The sequence below is a fragment of the Odocoileus virginianus genome, chromosome 6, assembly GCF_023699985.2.
Source record: "Odocoileus virginianus isolate 20LAN1187 ecotype Illinois chromosome 6, Ovbor_1.2, whole genome shotgun sequence".
Lineage (NCBI taxonomy): Eukaryota > Metazoa > Chordata > Mammalia > Artiodactyla > Cervidae > Odocoileus > Odocoileus virginianus.
In genome coordinates this window covers 33,000,962-33,022,956 of record NC_069679.1, presented here as the reverse complement: position 1 = coordinate 33,022,956, position 21,995 = coordinate 33,000,962, and the positions used below count along the sequence as shown (strand labels likewise).

Sequence of the window (21,995 nt, the reverse complement as noted above, 5' to 3'; positions counted from 1 at the left end):
ATCTGCCTCAGTTCCACTGATTCACATTTGTTCCTTTTTATGATTGAATAAAAAGGGAACACTTTTGCACTCTTGGTGGGGATGTAAATTGATAACAGCCATGATGGAGAACAGTCTGGAGATTCCTTAAAAAAACTAGGAATAAAACTACTATAAGACCCAGCAATCCCACCACTGGGCATATACCCTGAGAAAACCGTAATTCAAGAAGACACATGTACCCCAGTGTTCACTGTAGCACTGTTTACGATAGCCAGGCCATGGAAGTAACCTACATGTCCATGGATAAAGAAGTTGTGAGAGAGAGAGAGAGAGAGAGAGAGAGAGAGAGATAAAATCACACACATACAGTGGAATTATTTTTTCTTTTCATTATTTTGTGTCTCAAAACATTTGCCAGTTTCAGCCTTGTAGTTGCTAATCGACTTTCTTGTCTTGTCCCCCCTCCCACCCTCTAAAATCCAGACTGTAGCTGGTAAACCACTTGAGGGCAGAGGTCATGTATACTCTTGCCTTCGTGTCCTTCAGGATAGGCTTCGTGTTCTGCAGCCTCAGTGTCTGGCTTTACACCTGGTGACGTTGTGTAAAGTTGAGGATGTGACCTGGAGCAACAGAGGGATCTCCCCGAGAGGTCAGACCAGCAGTGAAGCGGGGGCTGGGACGGGCAGGGAGCTGGACTTTGATGAGTCCAGGCAGAAGGCCCGAGTTCTCCTGGGACTCTGTCACTTCAAGACCAGCGGCCTTGGGAAAGGACACGCCTTCTCTGAGCCTCCCTCCTTTCAATTTAACGGAACGATGCCTGCCTTGAGATAGGGCAGTAAAATTCATCTCATCACAGGAGCAAAAGACAGACATAGAGAACAGAAGGGTCTTATGAGACACTATCAAACAGACTCGTAACACATTTATTGGGGCCTGTCTCTCCTGGATGTTGTGAGAGTCAGCTGGCTAAATGTCCAGGATAGAATGAGCCTACAATAATGCCCCCAGGACTTGCATTAAAATAACTTTCTAGTAACTGAATCTCTTTCCCATTTAGCAGTGGGAGTTGGGGGAGTAAATTTGAGATAGAGGCCCCTGAGTCTTCTGTGTGGCTAGTGCTCACTGGGTGGAACTACATTAGGACAAGATTCTGAAGGGCTCTTTCCAATGACTTCTGTCAAAACTGCCACCTTGAGAAGACCCAGCGGAGGCGCACAGAGTCAGGTATACAGGATGTGAAAGTCTCAAAGCAGGAACCACCCTTTTGAAACAGGAGCCTCCTTCTCTTCAGCTCATTAACTAACTGTGGCAACGAGGGACTCAAGTTTCCTTTGGTCATGCCTACTGATTCCCTGAGGGAGAGTAGAATCATGGAGTGGGGGTCCCCGAACACAGCAGACCAGATCTGCTTTTCTCGTGCTGGGCAACTGCACAGATCGGGGAAGGCAGGCTCCCGGATCTCCTGCTCTCACCCCACCCTGCACTTGGCTGGCTGGGTCACTCTCATGGTCGGTCGCTTTGCTTGGAAAACATAGCCATTTGTCTGTGAAAGTGGTGAAAATAGTCACCCTGTTACTGGTCCTGTTGGAGTGGCTACTACCACTTACTGAGTACCTAGCACGCTCTGGGAGTTGGTGATGGACAGGGAAGCCTGGTGTGCTGCAGTCCATGGGGTTGCAAAGAGTTGGCCACGACTAGGTGACTGAACTGAACTGCACAAGTCCCAGGAAGTTTGAGACACTTTATGTAACTCTCATTTTATCTCCCTAAAGCTCTTATCAGGGAGGTGGTAGGATACATAACATAAAATACATGCAATGCTTTTGGCAAAGTACCTGCCTGACTCCCTGTAACCGTTCCGGAGAATATGGAGGCTCTGTCATCGGGGCCTAGGATAGGGCCTGGCACATAGCAGTGGCCCAGTAAATATCTGCTGAATGAATCATAAAAATCAGTTGTTCCATAGCCCCACTTTTCAAGAGGAGCAGACGAAAGCTTGGAGAGGTTTAGTAATTGAGCCATCTCACAGAAGCAGGCGAGCGGCTGAGCCAGAGTCAGAACCTCGGGCCAGCTGGCTCCGGCATATAGAGCATTCGCTCCTCACCCTTCTCCTGCCCACCCTGAGAGCAAGGCATGATCCTGGCAGGAAGTAGTAGATGCCAGTGTGGGAGATGCCCTGAGTAGGAGGGGCTTGGGTTTGTGATGTTTGTGAGCTGGTTGGTTGGGAAGATGGTATTGCCCCTGGTTAACTGAAGCTGGATGCCACAGTGCCTGAAGCACATCTGATACTGGCAAAAGCTGGCCTTCTTTCCTCTCCCAGGTATTTATGTGATTTGTCAGCTATGAAACCTAATGAGCACAGTTTATAATTCTATGATCTTTTAATCCTTCACTGGCTCCTTAGCAGATGCCCGCCCTTCCTTTTTAGACTTCTGCTCTGGCTCCATAAATATGCTGATTTTTAGTCTGTGTGATCTAAAGGAATATGATTTAGAAAGCAATTTCAAGTAATCAAAATGAATGTGGTAGAGAAATCACATGCACTTTGGGGAGTGTGGTAATTTGCAAACATATACAGTTTTATGACACATGAATCTCAGTGGATTCCTCTCCTTTGCATTGATTTGCATGAATAAGACATATCATTTGTTGTCCTTTATTGTTTAGATAACTAATGAGGTTTGCTGCTTTTCCACATTTAATTCAGAAGTGGTTTTTATCTGTCACCTATGTTTAAACTCCTAGGCAGTGTTTTGTAATAATGTCCCAAAGAGACCCACAGCAGCACACATTATGAATTTATCAACTTTGTATTTACATATGGGCTTCTGTATAAATAGGTATCATGTTATTAAGCTATAATTATGGTAAGAAGAAATACCATCTCTGACTTCTGCCCCATGGTGAGATCATGTGAATTTAAGTTATAGAATAATATACTTGGCTATAAAGAAAACCATTTTACTCCTTTAATATACCAGTTCTAACTTTGTTTTTTTTTTTCAAGAATTGTACAAACCTCTCCCCCACTTTTTTTTTAATAATGAAAGTTCCAAATGATACCAACAGTTCCCTTTGTGGACCACACCAAGAGAAGGGGGACTCTCCCTTATGTGCCAAGGAAACTGATAAGGATATTGGTGCAAAATTGTACTTGCAAAGCATTAGATAAAGCATCAGTAACCAATTCTGAGTATTTACTTAAGTAAAACTCAGGTTCCGTCCTACTTCAGTCAAGGTAATTGTGTTTTTAAGAACTTGTGGAGAGTGCTTCCCAAGGTTCTTTGATCCTTTGTGTGTGCTATTGATTTCTACTTGTTTATAGAATTAGGGGCCTTGGGAGATAAATATCATCTACTTGCCTGAGGCAAGACTGTACTTCAAGTCATCCTTGAAAGGTAGTTTACTCTCTTTTAGAATATCTTAAGAGATGAAAGCATTTTTGGCACATTGTTTAAAAGGGTCATTTACTTGGACATTTTTTTTCCAGGGTCTAATCTAACATCTTTCTCTTCTGGTCTTGTTCAGAAAAATGAAAGGAACTGAGTTCAGAACCTGTCTTCTTCTGAGTTTATAAAGAGGATTTTGCTGTGTAATTTTCCCCCTCAGGGTTGAACAAATGTTGATAGTGGTGTTGGTGGCTCTGGTGTGTAAAATGATCTTCCCATTTTCCCTTTAGTGCTTTAGAGAAAAGAAGAAGCAAGAACAAAAACAGGTTCTAGGATTCACTTCAAGGCTGTCAGGATGCTAACAAATGGTTCTGGAACCTTGTACATGGGTTTGCTTCCTTAAGGCTATGGTAAACATTTTTAATTTATTTTGAATTGTTTATTTTCAGGTGCATTTTGACCAGTTTAAGGAAGCATTAATACTTATCTTGTCTAGAACTCTATCAAATGAAGAGCACTTTCAAGAACCAGGTAAGGACACTGACTTTTCTTCTTTTCCTTTTGCTTTAAAATTTGTCCAGGGGAGAATCTGGGGACTTTGAGGCATGTGTGTGAAAGCTTCGAAGTATCTGCCTCCCCCAGACTGAGCGGTTATTTGGAGTGACTTGTCTTTTGACGTGGTCGTAACAGGCATGCAGCTGTCGCACACTGGGAAGTCTTCTCTACCACAGCAGTGAATTAGGGAAGAAATCACTGGATTGTTCCCAGGAGATCTGTCAGATGGTGTGGCCGTAATTCATTCCTGGAATGAGCCGAGTGGAACTGAATGGTCCTTCTTCCCTCCTCATTGCCTGTGAACATGAAACAATATGAACTGGGGCAGAATTTTGTCTGAAAGAAGGGTGGATAATTTTATTTAGTCCCAGTGAGTGGATAGCCCTGTGTTACAGACAGGACCACATTATAATTATTTTTCTCTTTCCTCTTGAGGGATAGTTCTTTATGGTCCATGTTGTTCATATTTGTACTTTTAATGCCCAGTAGGATGCTTCGCACATTGTAAGTATTCAATGAAAACTTAATATTATACTTCATTGATTTTTTTTTAAGGCACTATAGATTATGGCACATCTTATTTTATATACTCCTAAAAAGAAAATTTTTTCTCAGTTAAAATGGTAAAATGCCATTGATTATAAAACACATCATAATTTGAGAATGTTTAAATCTAGGAGTGTGTGTGTTGGGGGTAATATCTTAGGATCAGTGACATATGGTAAATATTTAAGGGGAAGTGTAAACAGTGTTGAAATTTATATTATAATACAGTCTGGTTTTTTAAAAATCAGAAGCTAGGGTTAGAGGTTGATTATAAAGGGGCACACAAGGGAATTTTGGGGGTGACAAAACCATTTTTATGTCTTGATTGTGATGGTGGCCACAAATTTTATAAGTTTTTTTCTAACCCACAGAATTGCTCTCTAAAAAGGTGAAACTTACTCTATGTAAATTATACCTCAATAAAGCTGACTTTAAAAAAGAGAACACTAAAAATATAGTCCAGTTTTGAGAGTGAGGAGAGATCATTAACATTTTGTTGCTACAAGCAGTCATTCAGTGTGACCTACTTGGAAGCACAGGTGGGAACTCTTGTCTTATCCTCACTGGTGATCCAGTTCATCAGACCTTCTGAAATGCTCCAGATTTGTGTCATATATATGAACTCTGCGGTTAGCAGTGTTTTGGATTTGGATTGAGTCTCCCCCTTTTTATTAAGGTTATTATTATTAATTCTGAGGCTTGCCAGAGCTCTCTGCAAACCCCTAACGAGCCTGGGAGGGAGTTTATTGCATCCTAGAGGTTTTCCAGACTAAAAATAGAATTTCTGTAGGTCACCCAGTGCTGGAACCTGGACTTTTATTCTTACGGGGTCTCACATTTTATTAGTAGTTTTACTTCTTTAAGGTTGTCATCTTGATAAAAATAGTGTAAGATCTAGGGACCCTAACTGGAGCTATCGTGACATCACCCCATCTATTGTTGTTCATGCGAGCATAGGTAACATACACTTAAGCTCAGTGTTCTTCTCTTTGCCCATAATGGGTGTTTATGTCAGTTTGGAATAGGCTGCCCTGCTTCTCATCCTTTTGCTGCTCTTTCTTCAAAACCTGTTCTTGATACCTGCCAGAAAATTGTCATAATAAATATACAGACCACAAAGGTGAAGGGTTCCCTGTAGAACTGTACCATCTTGGGATCTGAATCATAGGATGAGTAGCTAGACAGTGTCTGGTTGAGCTTGGTAACAGTTTGAAAGAAAGGTTTGTAAGTTCAACTGCAGTCAGTGGTTTCAGATTTATATGTGCGCCTCACTGCTGGGCAGGAGGAGGCATCATTTGGACAAGTCTTCCAGAGGGGTTAATAGTTGACTGTGTGCTCCATCCTTTGGGTGGACTACAGCAAACCTTTGTTATAGAGCTGCCCCAAGTCAGTGTAATAAAGCATCAAAGTACTTACTGACAGCATTTCCTCCAGCATGTATGTGACTTCCCTAACGTTTGATCTGAAAGGATAAAATCTAGAATGGAGCCTGTGCCTTAAGAGTGTTGTATCTCATTTGAGGCTGAGTCATTCCTCTTTTGTTCCTGAGCATCTCTGCTTTTTCTGACTTTTGCCTGTCACTCCCTGGGCCTTCCAGTCATTTCTGGGGATCATGCATTTCTTTTCATTAAGACATTCTCCCACCCACTCAAATATGTGACTCCACCCCTACAGGCTGCCTGACTTGGCTAGAGAGAGGCAGAGAAAGAAGGATCAGGACTTAAATGCTGTATATCAAGAGGCCACCTGGGTTCACCCCCTCTTTCCCCTTTACGAACATGGTTCAGTTCAGTCACTCAGTCATGTCCAACTCTTTGCGACCCTATAGACTGCAGCACGCTAGGCTTCCCTGTCCATCACCAACTCCCAGAGCTTGCTCAAACTCATGTCCATTGAGTCGGTGATGCCATCCAGCCATCTCATCCTCTGTTGTCCCCTTCTCCTCCCACCTTCAATCTTTCCCAGCATCAGGGTATTTTCCAGTGGGTCAGTTCTTTGCATCAAGTGGCCAAAGTATTGGAATTTCAGCATCAGCATCAGTCCTTCCAATGAATATTCAGGACCGATTTCCTTTAGGATTGACTGGTTTGAACTGTTATCAGTATAACAATCCCTTAAGTCATAGACTGTATGACTGTAGGGCTAGAGTGAATGCTGCCATTTTATCCGTGAGCAAACTGAGATTCAAAGAGGGATGTGGATTAGTTGAAGTCTCACAGATAGGGGCAGAGGAAGATGCTAACTCTGTTATCACCAAGGGATGGGAGTCCAGGAGGCTTTGGTTTAAGGGTGTTCACCCTCAGATGGATGAGCTGGGGGCAACGCAAGCTCAGTCAGTGCAGCCTGGCCAGAAAGAGTCTGACAAGTGGCCAGCAGCAGAAGGAAGGAGCAGAGAAGAGCAAGTTTCACCTAATAGTTAGTGACAGGGGTGTCTATGTCCTCAGCATCACTTGGCTGTTCACCACTTAGCTCTTCTTCCACTGTAAGGGGCCAGGGCTGTGGTCTTTTTGTCTTACGTTTTGAAATCAATGGACCTACTGGACTTTGAGAGGAAAAATTATTCTTAGTAAAAATAGGACGGCTATAGTGCACAGCCTTTGACACTGAATGAGTCATGAACTGATATTTCATAACATCCAAGATTTTTATAAATTAAAAATATCCAGTGCTGCACCTGACTATAATATGGAAAATCCAGCCTGATATGGTAGGAAGACCCTTGAACCAGGAATTATGAAATACTGGCATGTGTATTCAGTGGTGACCAACTCTCTGCCACCCCATGCTCCCCTAATTGTGTGGCCTTATATATTAAACTCCAATACTTTGGCCACCTCATGCGAAGAGTTGACTCGTTGGAAAAGACTGTGATGCTGGGAGGGATTGGGGGCAGGAGGAGAAGGGGACAACAGAGGATGAGATGGCTGGATGGCATCACTGACTCAATGGGCATGAGTTTGAGTAAACTCCGGGAGTTTGTGATGGACAGGGAGGCCTGGTGCGCTGCGATTCAGGGGGTCACAAAGAGTCGGACACGACTGAGCAACTGGACTGAACTGATACATTAAAACCTCTGAGGTCTTTGGTTACCTCATGTGTGAAGGTAATTATACTAGAAAATACTTAAAATCCATTCAACTCCAGGATTCAGCTGTGTTGTCTCCTAATATCTAAATGACATCTACGTGTATGAAAAAACTAGCTTTGTGTTTCTGTAAAATTTCACCCAAAATAAATTGACACTACAAAGATCAACTTCTTAAGAGCAACTACCCAGTATAGTTCATACTTCCCTATTCTTCTAGTAAAAGACAGCTATATATAAATAATACAAAACCAAAGCTATAATAAGATTTCAGAGGAGATGGAGTTAAGTCATGATTTCCACAGTCTTGGGTTCTGCCATTTCTAACATCTCTGAGGTACACTGTCTTTATTTTTAAAATTAGAAGGTATAGATGATTTGCAGCATCTTTTTAACTCTGATGTTTATGATTCTAAAACTCTTAACAGAGAGTTTTTCCCCCTAAAAACTCAACAATGCAATGAAGGTACTAAAATTCAGATGAAGTCAGAAAAATGGGTTGGGGATGTAGGGAGTCCTTTGTGGATTCCGAGCTGATTAACATCACTGGTGTCAGAGCTCCCCCACATCTATGTGCAGCTTAATTTTCAAGTTATTTTCCTAGAGTGAGAGAGGGACACCTTAATTATCATTTATGAATTATAGGATTTGGGTAACGGAGATGCTGACACGGTCCAAGCTACACAGCTGTAAGCTACATAGTTACATGGCTACGCTGTCCAGATCTGTTCTCCAGAGACTTTTGTCCTTGTCTGATGCATCTTGCAGTAGGTTTCTGTTCTGTGGTAGCTGTTAGCATGACGCAGCAAGTGCTTCCTCCCCTCATACTGTTAATGTAAATATCTTTCCTTTGTTTATCTGGTGAGGGAGATCTCAGGTTTGGAAAAACTAAACTGTTAGAAAAATAAGGTAAGACAGATGATTGAGCTTTTGTTTTTGTTGGTAGTAAACATTCTTCACTCCAGAAACTGCCCTATTTCTAATTATTTTCCTTGTATTTTGGAGAAGCTGTGACTATAATAAACAAATACCTCCTCATTCACTTGGCAAGTGTGCATTGAAGCAGACAGCAGGCTAGATCCCGGATTGCAGGGATTGAAGATTTGTGTTTGCAGCTGTATTTGGGGGCTGTGGGCCAGGCCCTGAGCTCTGGCTGAGGGCCCTGTTTTTAGAAGATATGCACAGATGGCCAGCAGGAGTGTCCTCTTGTCCTCTCTTCAGTTAAGAACTTAGTCCCTGGCTCCCTTGGCGTATGTGGGATGCTATCAGTGAGGACCCAAAAAAATTTCTTCGAAAGTTAAAAGCAACATAAAGGCACTACCATTAACCACCACCACCATCAAAAGACAGTGTGAGGACTCATTTCCTGAGATCAGAGGAAACTAGAAATGTTCAAACCACTAGTGGTCATGTAAAATAGTGGGACATTCCTGGATTTTTATAAAACAGTAAGCATCAAAAACCATAAAAGTGTTTTTGGCCAATCAATGCCAGATTCAGATTTTATGCTATAGAAATAATTATGTGTGTGTAAGAGTCATTTAAAATAGTTAAAATACTAATATACATATATATATATATATATATATATATATTATATATATATATATATATCTTGAACAGAAATTTTTTTGAAAGTAATTTTATGTATTTATTTTTGGTTACACTAGGTCTTCATTGCTACAGTGGCTTTTCTGTGGTTGCAGAGAGCGGGGGCTACTCTCTAGTTGTGGTGTACGGGCTTCTCATTGCAGTGGATTCTCTTGTTACGGAGCACAGGCTCAGTAGTTGTGCCTCATGAGCTTAGTTGCCCTGAGGCATGTGGGGCCTTCCTGGATCAAACCTTTGTCTCCTGCACTGGGAGGCAGATTCTTTACCACTAAGGCACCAGGGAAGCCCTCAAGCAGAAATTTTTGACAGTGTGTTTTGGTTAGGCAAGCTATGATGTACCTGTATAATCAAAGACTAGGCAGCTATTCAGTTGTCCTCTAGAAGGATACTTATTGTTATGACTTTCCAAGGAGCAAGAAGGCACTTAAAATATATGTGTGTGTGTGTGTGTGTGTGTGCAAAAAGGACATTACTGTTATTTAAAATTAAATAAGTCTGGTGAGAATTTTGCTAATGAAACAGTTTGTTTGGAAGTTGTGCTGACCTAAGTTTATTTCAGTTCCAGTGTATGCGATGGTTTCCAAACCAGGGACATGAAAATGGCAGGGGGTCCTAGAGAATTGGTGTGTCCTTTCATGTCAGTGGTGCTAGTGGTAGAGAACCAGCCTGCCAGTGCAGAAGATGTAAGAGGCTCGGGTTTGATCCCTGGGTCACAAAGATCCCCTGGAGGAGGGCATGGCAACCCACTCCAGTATTCTTGTCTGGAGAATCCCCATGGACAGAGGAGCCTGGTGGGCTACAGTCCATGGGGTCACAAAGAGTCGGACACAAGTGAAGTGATTTAGCACACATGCCTTCATGTCAGCGCTGTGGTGAAGGGAAAGGGGATGACAAGGAGGAGAAAATCAGGGCACGAATGAGATGAAGGCAGCTTCAGTTTCTGAGACAGACAGGATGCCGTCACTGTGCGTTTGCCAGTAATCTTAACCTGTCACAACACATGAGAAGAAAGAATGTGCTGCAGGACTGGGGGCTGTGAAGCTTTCCCTGAGTCTGCTCCATGGGCTCCAGGCCACCGCTGACCCCCAGGACCGTGGGTGAGAGGACCCAATCCCAGGCAGAAGCTGCTTGACAGATAGTGCCCTTGCCCCACAAAGCTCCTGTGGCTTCCCCCAAACCTCAGGATGTTAGGAACTCCTCACCTCAATAAGGACTAAGGGTCCAGGTCTCTTTGACTCCAAAGCCCATGGGCTATTTCCATGAAGCACTGCTGCCCTGGAAAGCATACAGTCTGGCTGGGTAGGTAAATCTAACAAGTAAAATGTTTACAGAAAAATACGACCATGGTCAGTATTAAGCATGGAGCAATCAATATACGGGTTGCACTGAATTCACAGGAGAAAAAAGGTCCCATGAAAGTTGTACCAGGCTTGAAAGAAGTCAGTTTTGAGTTGAGCCTTGAACAATGGGGAGGATTCAGTTAGATGATCTGCAAATCTCTGGCTTCTTCCCCCAAATGGCTCAAGAAGCAGGGCCTTCTAACAGGAATTAGCAGGCTGAGCCTCCCAGGAGAAGGTTGGGGAGCAATCTCATCATCATTTTCAACTCAAAGAGTTTTTCCAGTTGACAGGTCTTCACCTGCTTTAGTGCTTAGATAGATCATCTGGTCAGACCAGTCCACCCTGGGGGTTGCTAGACCACACCTATCCACCATCCTCAGCACCCTTGGGGAGAGTGCTAACCTTCCCCTTGACATTTCCCTTCCAGACAAAGCTAATCAGAGCCACCCCATTACATTTGTGCCCAGAAGCCCCTGTGTTCCCACAGGAAACATCACTCAGATTGCTAAGAGCTGAGTGGAACTTGTGGAGACTGAACTACTAAGAACTTGTGGAGATTGCTCCTAAAATTCTGTCTTTGCATTTAGCTGTTTAGTTGCTAAGTCATGTCTGACTCTTTACAGCCCTGTGGACTGTAGCCTGCCAGTCTCCTCTGTTCAAGTATTTCCCAAGCAAAAAGACTGGAGTGGGTTGCCATTTCCTTCTCCAGGTTTGCATCCGGGGAGGACACTAAAGCTCCAGTTGGCACCTGCATCTTGTGTGAAGATGCTAGAAGAGAGGCGTGATTGGGGAACGGGGTGCTAGGGTTCAGGAAGCAGCTGCCTTGGAAAGGGCTGTGTGGACACAAAAATGGGGGGTGAGAACCCTGCCTGCAGATGGTCTCCGCAGAGGCGGGGTTGCACTGGGAGGCAGAAGGAATGGATATAATGTTCCAAGGCTATCCAGCTGTCTTTTTTTCCCCCTCCCTGCCTTGGAACATCTCCCTCTCCAGCCCTTTTTCCCCCACCTCTCCCACTCTCCTCTACCCTCCTCTCCTCTTCTTCTTGTCCTCTCACTCATTCTCCCTCTGCCTGTTGGACCCCAACCCGTCAAGTCTTCCTGCTTCCGCTCTCCCAGCCCTCCGTCGGCCTCTCGCTCTCCGCCCTGCTTCTGTCCCTCTCCCGCTTCCTTTGCTGTTGGTTCTCTTTCCGTCTCTGTGTCCTCCTCTCTCTGGGTGGTTCTCCGCTTCGCTTCTCCTCTTCCCTTTTCTCTTCCTTAGTATCGGCTGTGCACTTGCTCTCTGACTCTGTGATCCCTGTGCAGCGGTGTGTCAGAGTGGGCGAGGCGGTGGGATGCACGCTGGGGTTGGGGTGCTCATTTGCTGCACGACTGCCTCTTCCCGGGAAGCTTGGTGGGCTGGGGTGGTGGGGGGGGCTTGTCCTGAGGTTTACACCTGCTTTATTTTCAAAAGAGTGATTTCAGGAATTCCGTGAGGTCAGCAGAAATGTAGTCTAGAGGGTCTCAGACCATCCCCCTGTCCCCAGGTCCATTAGAAGGGATGGGGTCTCTGGGAATGAATTCCTAGGTTAAGGAGGCAGGAAGCCAGGGATTGCAGGAGCAATTCCAAAATAAGGAGATCAGCACCACAAAGGCATAGCTTTCTTCTTCATCCTGGAAATATCCTCAGGTCATTTCAGGGAAAAGGGAAGTTTGATTCAAAAAGTGATAAAATAGCCATCTTATCCCTCAACAACTACAACAGAACGCTCTGCCATGGCTGGTGTCTGGTGTTGAATACTAGGGTGTGTCTCTGAAACTCTCCTTTAACTTCCCATGTATGTACTGTGGATGCTGGGCTTCCCTGGTGGCTCAGATGGTAAAGAATCTGCCCGCAATGCGGGAGACCTGAGTTCAATCCCTGGGCCAGGAAGATCCCCTGGAGAAGGAAATGGTAACCCACTGCAGTATTCTTGCCTGGAGAATTCAATGGACAGAGGAGCCTGATGGCTGCAGTCCATGGGGTCACAGAGAGTCAGACATGACTGAGTGACTAATACTTTACTGTGGATGGTACTTCATCCCAGGTCCTAAGCTTGTGTTTTTCATGAAAAGTATTGATGGAATAAATAGTGGTTAGGCTTTTGGGTAACCATTTCAGCTTCCTCTTGGGTCCTCATTGCTTTGTCTTTGGCCATTGCAAGAACTGAGTGTTCCAAGTGGCCATTCGCATCACACAGGTGTCTGGGGCAGTTCTGGGGGAGAGCGCAGAGTGAACACTGCCCTGCTCAGTTAGAGGGAGAGGGGAGTGGGGGTGGTTGGCTGTTGGTTGTTTTCCCTGCCTGCAGCTAGCCTGTTCCAAGTGGTCATTCTCATTAACTTTGTATTTCAATTTTTCTTTTGTTGTGAGTACAAGATCTTCTGGTCATATTAAATGTATGCACTGTGGTTCATCCTGATCCTGGAAAGTGAACATTGTCACAGCTCTGGAGTTTCTCTTCTTGTTGCATCTCATCATGAGCTCTTCAGAAGCTCCAGGAGTCCAAGACTCCTCTAGGCAGTGTGGGCTTGTCTGCTTTCCTTCAAAGCTCAATTGTGCTTTTATGTAGTGATGCCAAATAGGGGAAATGGAAAACAGGAAAGGGAAAATGGCTCACAAGCTTGACACTCCAGGTAGAATCATAAATACACATTCAAGGAACTGAAACACTGAAAGTAAAAGCAGTCCTTTATTTCCCCCACCCCCTGCGCCCCCACTGGTATTTCATGTCCCTCCTTGGAGCTCATGATTGGAGCAGTTACTTACACTTAGGTTAAAGGAAGCTATATGTACATAATTTCATTTCTTAATAGGTTAAATGACCATGTATTATCTGACATAGAAAAGATTACGTACATCACGTACATCACATCTAGATGTGCTCCTAAAGTAAAGAAACTTTGCCCCTGGGCTGTGGTTTGGCAAGTCTTTCTTGGGCGTGGTAAGGAAGGGGCAAGGTGTTCTTTAGTTTCAGTGAGCAAGAATGTCTTGAAATCCCCACTAAGGCCTCCTTTTTGGTAAACTGCTGCTGAACACTTATAAAGCCCTGCTTGAGATGAATAAGGAGAATATTGGCGTTTTCAAACCCTTAACACAGCAATGACTGTTGGCATGAATGTTCTCTCTAGACCTCCTTACATTTAATGTCTTTCTTCCCCTTCTTATTTTGTAAGTACAATGAGGTTGATGCTCTAAACAGAAAAAGAATATGTGGGTATGTGAGTCTAAAATGTAACTATTTTTAACTGATGTGATTAGTCTGATACTTTACTGTAATTTGTGAAATTTCTTATGAGGAAACTTTAATACTTCATTTTTCCTTTGCTGTGTTAACATCTTTATTCCTAAAAGATTTTATATTTTAATAGATTTCTCTAGAAATTAACTTTTTGATGTAGGTACAGTCTGTGAAAGATATTAACTTAGCGTTTACTCAGAATTGGTTTGTATAATTAAAATATAAAATTAACTTAAAAATTAAAGTTTCTGGCAATGCAAAAATAAGTAAGTATATAAATGAAACACCAAAGGATCCTCGTGTTTCACAATCTACATATTACCTTTCATTGTGTAGGAAAAGAACTGTTTCAAACCTACCCCTGCTCCCTACACAGCATGAGATACTTAGTGGTAAATAACTAGGGCTTCCCTGGTGGCTCCGATGGTAAAGAATCTGCCTGTAATGCAGGAGACCTGGGTTCGATCCCTGGGTCAGGAAAATCCCCTGGAAAAGGGAATGGCAACCCACCCCAGTATTCTTGCCCAGAGAATCCCATGGACAGAGGAGCCTGGCAGCATACAGTCCATGGGGTCGCAGAGTCCTACACAACTGAGCGACTAACACTTTCACTAACTAGGGAACCGTTTTATCCACTGATGGGTTTTAGATTAAATCACAGTGGGACTTTTTTGGTTTTTGTTTGAAACAGTGGCTTTGTCCCACTGCTTTTTTTCCTCTGAAAAAGCACAGCGTATATTAAGAGTTCCTTTGTCACTTGCTTCCCCAGACAGTGGAAAAATCCCATGTTCCATTTTCCGATGTTTTACATTTTCCCTTTAATTTTTTCTAAGCCCCCGTCATCACTAAATGGTGTATCTTGTTGTCCTCCACTAAAATTTAAGAATATGTAATAAATTAAGGATGGTTCTACATTGCCTCTTATCTGACTAGCATCTGTGGGTGTCAGCTGCCAACAAGTAGCTCGGCTGTCTGGGCCGCTCCTGAATGCTCACAAGCTGACACGCTCTCTTCTGATAAAAGGTACCTTCAAATATGCATGTGCCTTTCAGTATAAATTTTGTATGCTTGAACACTTTGTGTAAGAGAATCACTCGACCTAATAAAGTGACTTGGCTGGGACTTTGAAAAAGCTGGGTATAAATAGCGCTAGAATTTATAGAACAAGCATAAATACTTCACTCTGAGCTTTGCTGAATATTTTCAGGATGTTTCTGAGCACATTTGTGAAATCAGAGCTTATCCCAGGAAAAGGGCCTGGGGGAGTGAGGAGTTAGTCACATAGGATCACCAGTCCTCCCCTTTGAAGGGGTAGCTTCAAAGTAACGGCTACCCCTTAACATTTTCATGTTAAGGAGTAGGGTTTTATTTTCTTAGTTCTTGTCTAATCATCTACCCTAATTTTGTTGAAATGTGTACAGCCCTTACCTAAAAATCTACATGTCTCAGTTCAGACATACCTTGTTAAGACTGTCATGTTCAAACAGAACACATATGTTCTCCAGAGAGACAGTGTGTCTGTATGGGTGATAAGAACTGAAATCAAAGTATTACTAGTCTTATATTTAATGGAAAATTTTATTCTCCTAATTGTGTTCAAGATGCTAAAAAAAAAAGTCTGTCTCTAACTTGACATTCGTAATGAGTGAAGTATTATTGCTTTAAAGCTACCGTTGTAGAGGAAGATTAGTGTGTGGTGATGGTGGTGGTGTGGTGATGGTTTTGGTGGTGGTGAATGTGGGGATGATGGTGAAGGTGGTGAAGGTTGACCCTGAGACATGTCCTGCAGAATGCTGAAGCCCTTCTTCAAGGCCAGGAGGTGACTCTCCCCTTAAATGCACATTCTTTTTTATTTTGCAATACACAAAGCTCATGAAGAGAAAAGAATATATCATTTTCTTAATGCAGTTTTGCATTTGCTGTTTTATTCCACAGCTTTTAATTTTATAATGAGATTTTGATGCCAAGTTTTGTGTAAGCAATGAGCTGTCATTAATTGATTAGGATGCACTGTGTCAGTTTCTTTGTTCTCTCATCTTGCTTGTCTGCTGGATCAGAAAGTGGGATGGTTAACAAAGGAGTCACTGAGGTACAAGAGGGGTGTGTTCCAGACTAATTGGTGTGAATGCTACCTTTACAGTGCTGATAGAGTGTTCGTTTTATCATCATTTTCCAATGTGTCTCTCTGGTGGTATCATCCGTCCCTCTACCTTCCCCTCTGTCTGTGAGCAGAGCTTGATAAACAGAAGAACAAATATGACTGCTTGCTTTGTCCTGATCTTAATTCCATAGTTTAAAGCAAATTCTTCGCTGTGGGCTCTGCATCTCTCCCACCATGTGCTGAGATCTACTCAGGGCACTGTAAATCATTCGGAATTAGAAGCTATGCTCTGCATCTGACCTGCTGGCTCATGGACGCCCACATCCACTGCAGCTGGCAAACGGTGGTGGTTTATTTTGGGGCTGGTATATAAGAGGCTGTGTCCGAAGGCTGGGAGTGTCAGATAGGGACTGAGATTGTCTTGTAATGTGGCCTCAACTCTTGTCTCCTTGCCCAGACTGCACTCTCGAAGCTCAGCCCAAATATGTTAGAGGTGGGAAGCGTTATGGACGCAGATCTTTACCTGAATTTCAAGAATCCGTGGAGGAGTTTGCAGAGGTGACCGTCATTGAGCCACTCGATGAAGAAGCACAGCCTTCACACATCCCAGCCAGTGAGCGCAGCGAGGTAAGAAATTGGGCAGACACATCCATCTGGACCACAGGTGTGGAGACCTGTGGGTACCCACACGCTTGTAGTGCAAACGCAGGAGGACTGAGGGGTTTATGGCTTTTCTCAGCCACTTTTTTTCAACTATATGCTAATCTTATTACTTGCCTTTTGGGTATCTATAACTGCTTTTTCTATTGTTTATATGTTTCATCTCTGTTTCAGCTTTTGAAGAGCTGATGTTTCTGTGCATGTTTTATGTATATACAGTTTTTAATTCAGTTAATTTTATATTATCTGAGGTCTGCCACTTCTAGCTCTTCTTGGGAATATATCTCTCCTCCATGGCACTGTCATTTTTAGTTATGTAAAAAGCTAATCAGCTCCCTCCCTGCAAACTATAAAACAGCTGCAGTGACAGGTAAGAAGTGAAAGCAGTTTTCAGGCATTTCAGGAGCCAGCATCTTATCTTTTGTGGTGGGGTAAAGCAGCTTTGCAACTTTGTCCTTGTCACAGGGCTCAGCAATTGCCAGTATTCTTACCAGTTCTGTCGCCCCCAGGCTCATCTGACTCCCCAGCAATCAGAGATCCCTCTGCTTACCTCATCTCCCTCTTTTCATTTTACATTTTGCTATAATCTACCAATAAAGAAGAAGCAGTGGCATTTTCTTTTTTTTTTTCTTTATGGCTCATTTACCAGTGTCCCATTTATAGAACATAATTGAAAGTGCCATGCTGAGCAAGCTCTAAATATTTCTTGCAAATCCCAGCTTAGTCTGGGGATGCAGATATTTCAGATGCTCATATAAGCTGGAAAAGAGACAAAAGAGCCTCAACTTCCTTAAAGTCATCTGTAGATCATAGGTTAAGCAGGGAGCATGTGTTGCCATTTAACTTTGAAGTTCAGCCTGCTGATATCTATGAGAAGCTTGCTCCAATAATGTCCCCAGCAAGCAGATACCCGGCATCTTTCTAGAATACCCACAAACCCAAAGGTAACCAGAGAGAGTCCCAGTACTGAGCAGAAATGAGACCAACCCCAAGTGCTGCAATTTAGAAGACATGTGACTGGTCTGCTAACCAGAAGAGGATCCCACTGCTTTTTAGAATCAAGTGATACCTGTCCTTACAATAGAAGTGAAGGAGCAGTGGCAGAAATGGGAGTGAGAAGAGAGAAAGAAAAGCAACTAGAGGGGGTAAGACAAATAGAAACCACAAAAGTGGTATGAATAGTGTGGGTGAGAGGTGATGGCTAAAAACAGAAAGACCATGAGAAGCAATGAGGATGCTACTAAAACATCACAGCACTGGGGGCCCATGGGTCTGGGCAGAGACCTCTACCCATCTTGGGTCACTTTGAGAATTTAGATAGGGCCCTTTGCACAGTAAAACACAGATGCACACTCACAAGTGTTCCATTTACTATTTCAGGTAAGCAAGTAATTTGCATACTTCTGTTCCTGCAGTGTTTGTAATATTTATCTTGCTGTCAGGAAGGGTGTCAAAATTACAACATTAAACCTGTTTCATAGCCCTAACTAGTGTGGAATGTATCTGAGACATTTCTCTGTGAAAAAAAATAATTGGTTAAAATGGGGCTCCACACTTGGGGGAAGATTTTCTTATTTGGAAAACACTTTTAAGTCTAGTATCTCCTTTCTCCAACTGTTTTCAGTACTGAGGAACTGTTATTTGGTGCTAAGAAATTAAATGGTTACTTATTTTTTTGTGAGGCGAGTTTCTAGTTACCACCTGGGGATACCCAGAAAGTTCTTGGGCAGAACTGATTTTGTTGTTTTCAGGATGTTTCTTATGTCTTTATTTAATTTCAGCTACTGATTTCCAGTGAGATTTACTGTTTAAAAAGTGCAACTTTGGCTTTATGTGTAAATAAAGTTAAGGGTTGAGGCCATAGTCTGGGCAAAATCTTGCTGCTTATATCTTAGTACAAGGGTATATTGGGAGAATCATTTCACCCCTGATAAACTTCAGCTTCCCTGACTCCTCTAGAAACCTCTTAGGTGTGACCTTTCGACCCTATGTAGAAGCTTTGGTGTAACAGCCCACCATCAGAGAGCAGCAGATAGAGGGCTGGAGAAAGTCATCTGCCTCTGTCTGCTCTCCCCAAGGAGTCTACTGACTTGACTTCGAGAGTCTGTTATAGCCCAACCAGCAAACCTGTAGCAAATCAGATAACACGTTTTTACCTCCCTCTTCATTTATTGCTAAAAGTGGACTCAGAGTTCATCCAGCTGCTTTCTTGTCTAAAAATGAAGTGTTTTGTGAACTGAATGGAGCCTGTTGGTTTTCAGATCGATTCATCACAATGTTTACAGCATGATGTGTGAGGTTTTTGATGTTCCTGTTGGCAGTGAGACGGGCCGGCCTCCGCCGCCTCACGCAGTAACCTTGGCTGTGGATCACATACACTGCCCTCACGATCTGCAGCCTAGTTTCGTCACCATTGAACTTAATTGCATCCGGTTGTGTCAAGGTGGCCCTCTGGTTTCCTGGCCAGTTTCTGTAGTCATTTCAGCAATCGAAAGCCACTCTGTTGGTCAACTCAGTTCATGCTCTGGGCAGCACTGCCTTGCTCTAGACACCCTTGTCTCTTCTACAGAAGCTATCTAGGGCTCCTCGGAGTACTGGGACATCTTCCCTATTCTAGAGTGGCCCTCAGGTGGGGAAGACAGGGAGGGCAATGTTCTCAATGATCTGTGGGATTTATTTATTCTTCCCTTACAAGTTCAATATCTGTCAGGAGGTCTTTTTTTTTTTTTTTTATGCAAACAGCCAGATTGCTGATTTCTGCATGAATAAATGGGTTTTATTGCATCTCAAGCTACCAAATCACTTCTTTCCAAACTAAATTTTTTATTTTGTATTGAGGTATAGCTGATTAACAATAGAGTTAACAATGTAGTTTTAGGTGAACAGTGAAGGGACTCAGCCATACATATACATGTATCCATTCTCCCCTAAACCCCGCTCCCATCCAGACTGGCACATAAAATTGAACAGAGTTCCACGTACTATACATTAGGTCCCCCATTTGTTATCCATTCTAAATATAGCAGTGTGTGCATGTTCTTCCCAAAGTCCCTAACTGTCCCTTCCCCATGGCAACCATAAGTTGGTTTTCTAAGTCTGTGAGTCTCTTTCTGTTTTGTAAGTTCATTTGTATCATTTCTTTTTAGATTCCACCTGTAAGGGATGTCATAGGATAGTTCTCCTTCTCTGTCTGACTTACTTCACTCAGTATGACACTCTCCAGGTCCATCCATGTTGCTGCAAATGGCATTATTTCATCCGTTTTAATGGCCGAGTAATATTCCATTGTACATATGTACCACATCTTCTTTATCGTTTCCTCTGTTGATGGACATTTAGGTTGCTTCTGTGTCTTAGCATTTTTAAACAGTGCTGCAATGAGCATTGGGGTGTGTGTTTCCTTTCAGATGTTTTTCTCCAAATATATGCCCAGGGTTGGAATTGCTGGATCTTATGGCAGCTCTATTTTCAGTTTTTTAAGGAACCTCCAGACTGTTCTCATGGCTGTACCAATTTACATTCCCACCAACAGTGTAGGAGGCTTACCTTCTCTCCACACCCTCTCCAACATGTGTTGTTTGTGGATTTTTTGTTGATAGGCATTCCGTCAGCAGTTCTTTATTGTACTACTGGATTCTTTTTTCTTCCTCTATATTGCCTCTGGCCCTTTTGTCTCCTGCCCTTGGGTGTTAAGAATTTCTTCCTTGGGTGTGTTTGTTATCAGGGACTCATATTTCCATGTGGCTTTGCAGTATTAAAGGCAGGAGCAGGCTGGGTCTCCTGTGACATGACTATTTCATGAGGAGCAGTCAGATGGGGAGCTAGAGACAGGTCTGCTTGGTTTGGCTGTAGGTTTCTTTGACTCCTGGGCCCTGGCTCAGGGGTTCCTGGCTTGCCCTTAGACTGAAGCTTTTCCTGTCCTTAGACAAGCCTCACTTTTTCTTCTAAAGTGACTTGAGAGTTTTCTTTTTCTTTTTTTTGATGAAGACCACAGGACCCAAATCTGTTATCAGAAGTTCAATAATGAGGAAGTCTAGCTGTTATTACCTAACAGGAGAATAGTTTTCAGCTCTAGGATGAATCAAGTAATTATCCCCTTTATTTAAGGAGTTTGGAGAGGTGGGCAGTAGAATGGAATGGTGTCACAGTTCAGTTCAGTAGCTCAGTCATATCTGACTCTTTGTGACCCCATGGACTGCAGCATACCAGGCCTCTCTGTCCATCACCAACTCCTGGAGTTTACCCAAACTCATGTCCATTGAGTTGGTGATGCCATCCAACCAACTCATCCTCTGTCATCCCCTTATCCTCCTGCCCTCAATCTTTCCCAGCATCAGGGTCTTTTCAAATGAGTCAGCTCTTCACATCAGGTGGCCAAAGTATTGGAGTTTCAGCTTCAGCATCAGTCCTTCCAATGAACACTCAGGACTGATCTCCTTTAGGATGGACTGGTTGGATCTCCCTACTGTCCAAGGGACTCTCAAGAGTCTTCTCCAACACCACAGTTCAAAAACATCAGTTCTTCAGCACTCACCTTTCTTTATAGTCCAACCCTCTCATCCATGCATGACTACTAGAAAAACCATAACTTTGACTAGATGTACCTTTGTTGGCAAAGTAATGTCTCTGCTTTTTAATATGCTGTCTAGATTGGTCATAACTTTCCTTCCAAGGAGTAAGCGTGTTTTAATTTCATGGCTGCAATCACCATCTGCAGTGATTTTGGAGCCCAGAAAAATAAAGTCAGCCACTGTTTCCACTGTTTCCCCATCTATTTGCCATGAAGTGATGGGGCCAGATGCCATGATCTTCGTTTTCTGAATGTTGAGCTTTAAGCCAACTTTTTCACTCTCCTCTTTCACTTTCATCTAGAGGCTCTTTAGTTCTTCTTCACTTTCTGCGATACGGGTGGTGTCATCTGCATATCTGAGGTTATTGCTATTTCTCCCAGCAATCTTGATTCCAGCTTGTGCTTCATCCAGCCCAGCGTTTCTCATGATGTACTCTGTTTATAAGTTAAATAAGCAGGGTGACAATATACAGCCTTGACGTACTCCATTTCCTATTTGGAACCAGTCTGTTGTTCCATGTCCAGTTCTAACTGTTGCTTCCTGACCTGCATACAGATTTCTCAAGAGGCAGGTCAGGTGGTCTGGTATTCCCATCTCTTTCAGAATTTTCCACAGTTTATTATGATCCACAGTCAAAGGCTTTGGCATAGTCAGTAAAGCTATGGTGTCACAAGTCACCTCTAAATGATAACCTCAGGGTGGCTTGTTTCCTTCTAGGAACTCATCCTATAGAGATATGTTAGCAAACAGTCTGAAGGGATAAACAATAATCCCTACCTTGTTTCCCTGGTGATTCAGATGGTAAAGAATCTACCTGCAATGCAGGAGAGCCGGGTTTAATCCTTGGGTTGGGAAGATCCTCTGGAGAAGGAAATGGCAACCCACTCCAGTATTCTTGCCT

General features: G+C 43.1%; 1 protein-coding gene across 9 annotated transcripts in view; it reads left to right on the top strand.

Annotated features, from left to right (window-relative positions):
• Nucleotides 1-21,995, top strand: part of NIN (ninein) — a 101,566-nt gene that overhangs the window by 17,560 nt on the left and 62,011 nt on the right. For all 9 annotated transcript variants that reach the window (XM_070469109.1, XM_070469110.1, XM_070469108.1 and 6 more), the window contains 2 exons: nt 3,821-3,902; nt 16,321-16,490. In XM_070469109.1, the coding sequence (XP_070325210.1) occupies nt 3,821-3,902; nt 16,321-16,490 (252 nt within the window). The remainder of the gene's footprint in view (nt 1-3,820; nt 3,903-16,320; nt 16,491-21,995) is intronic.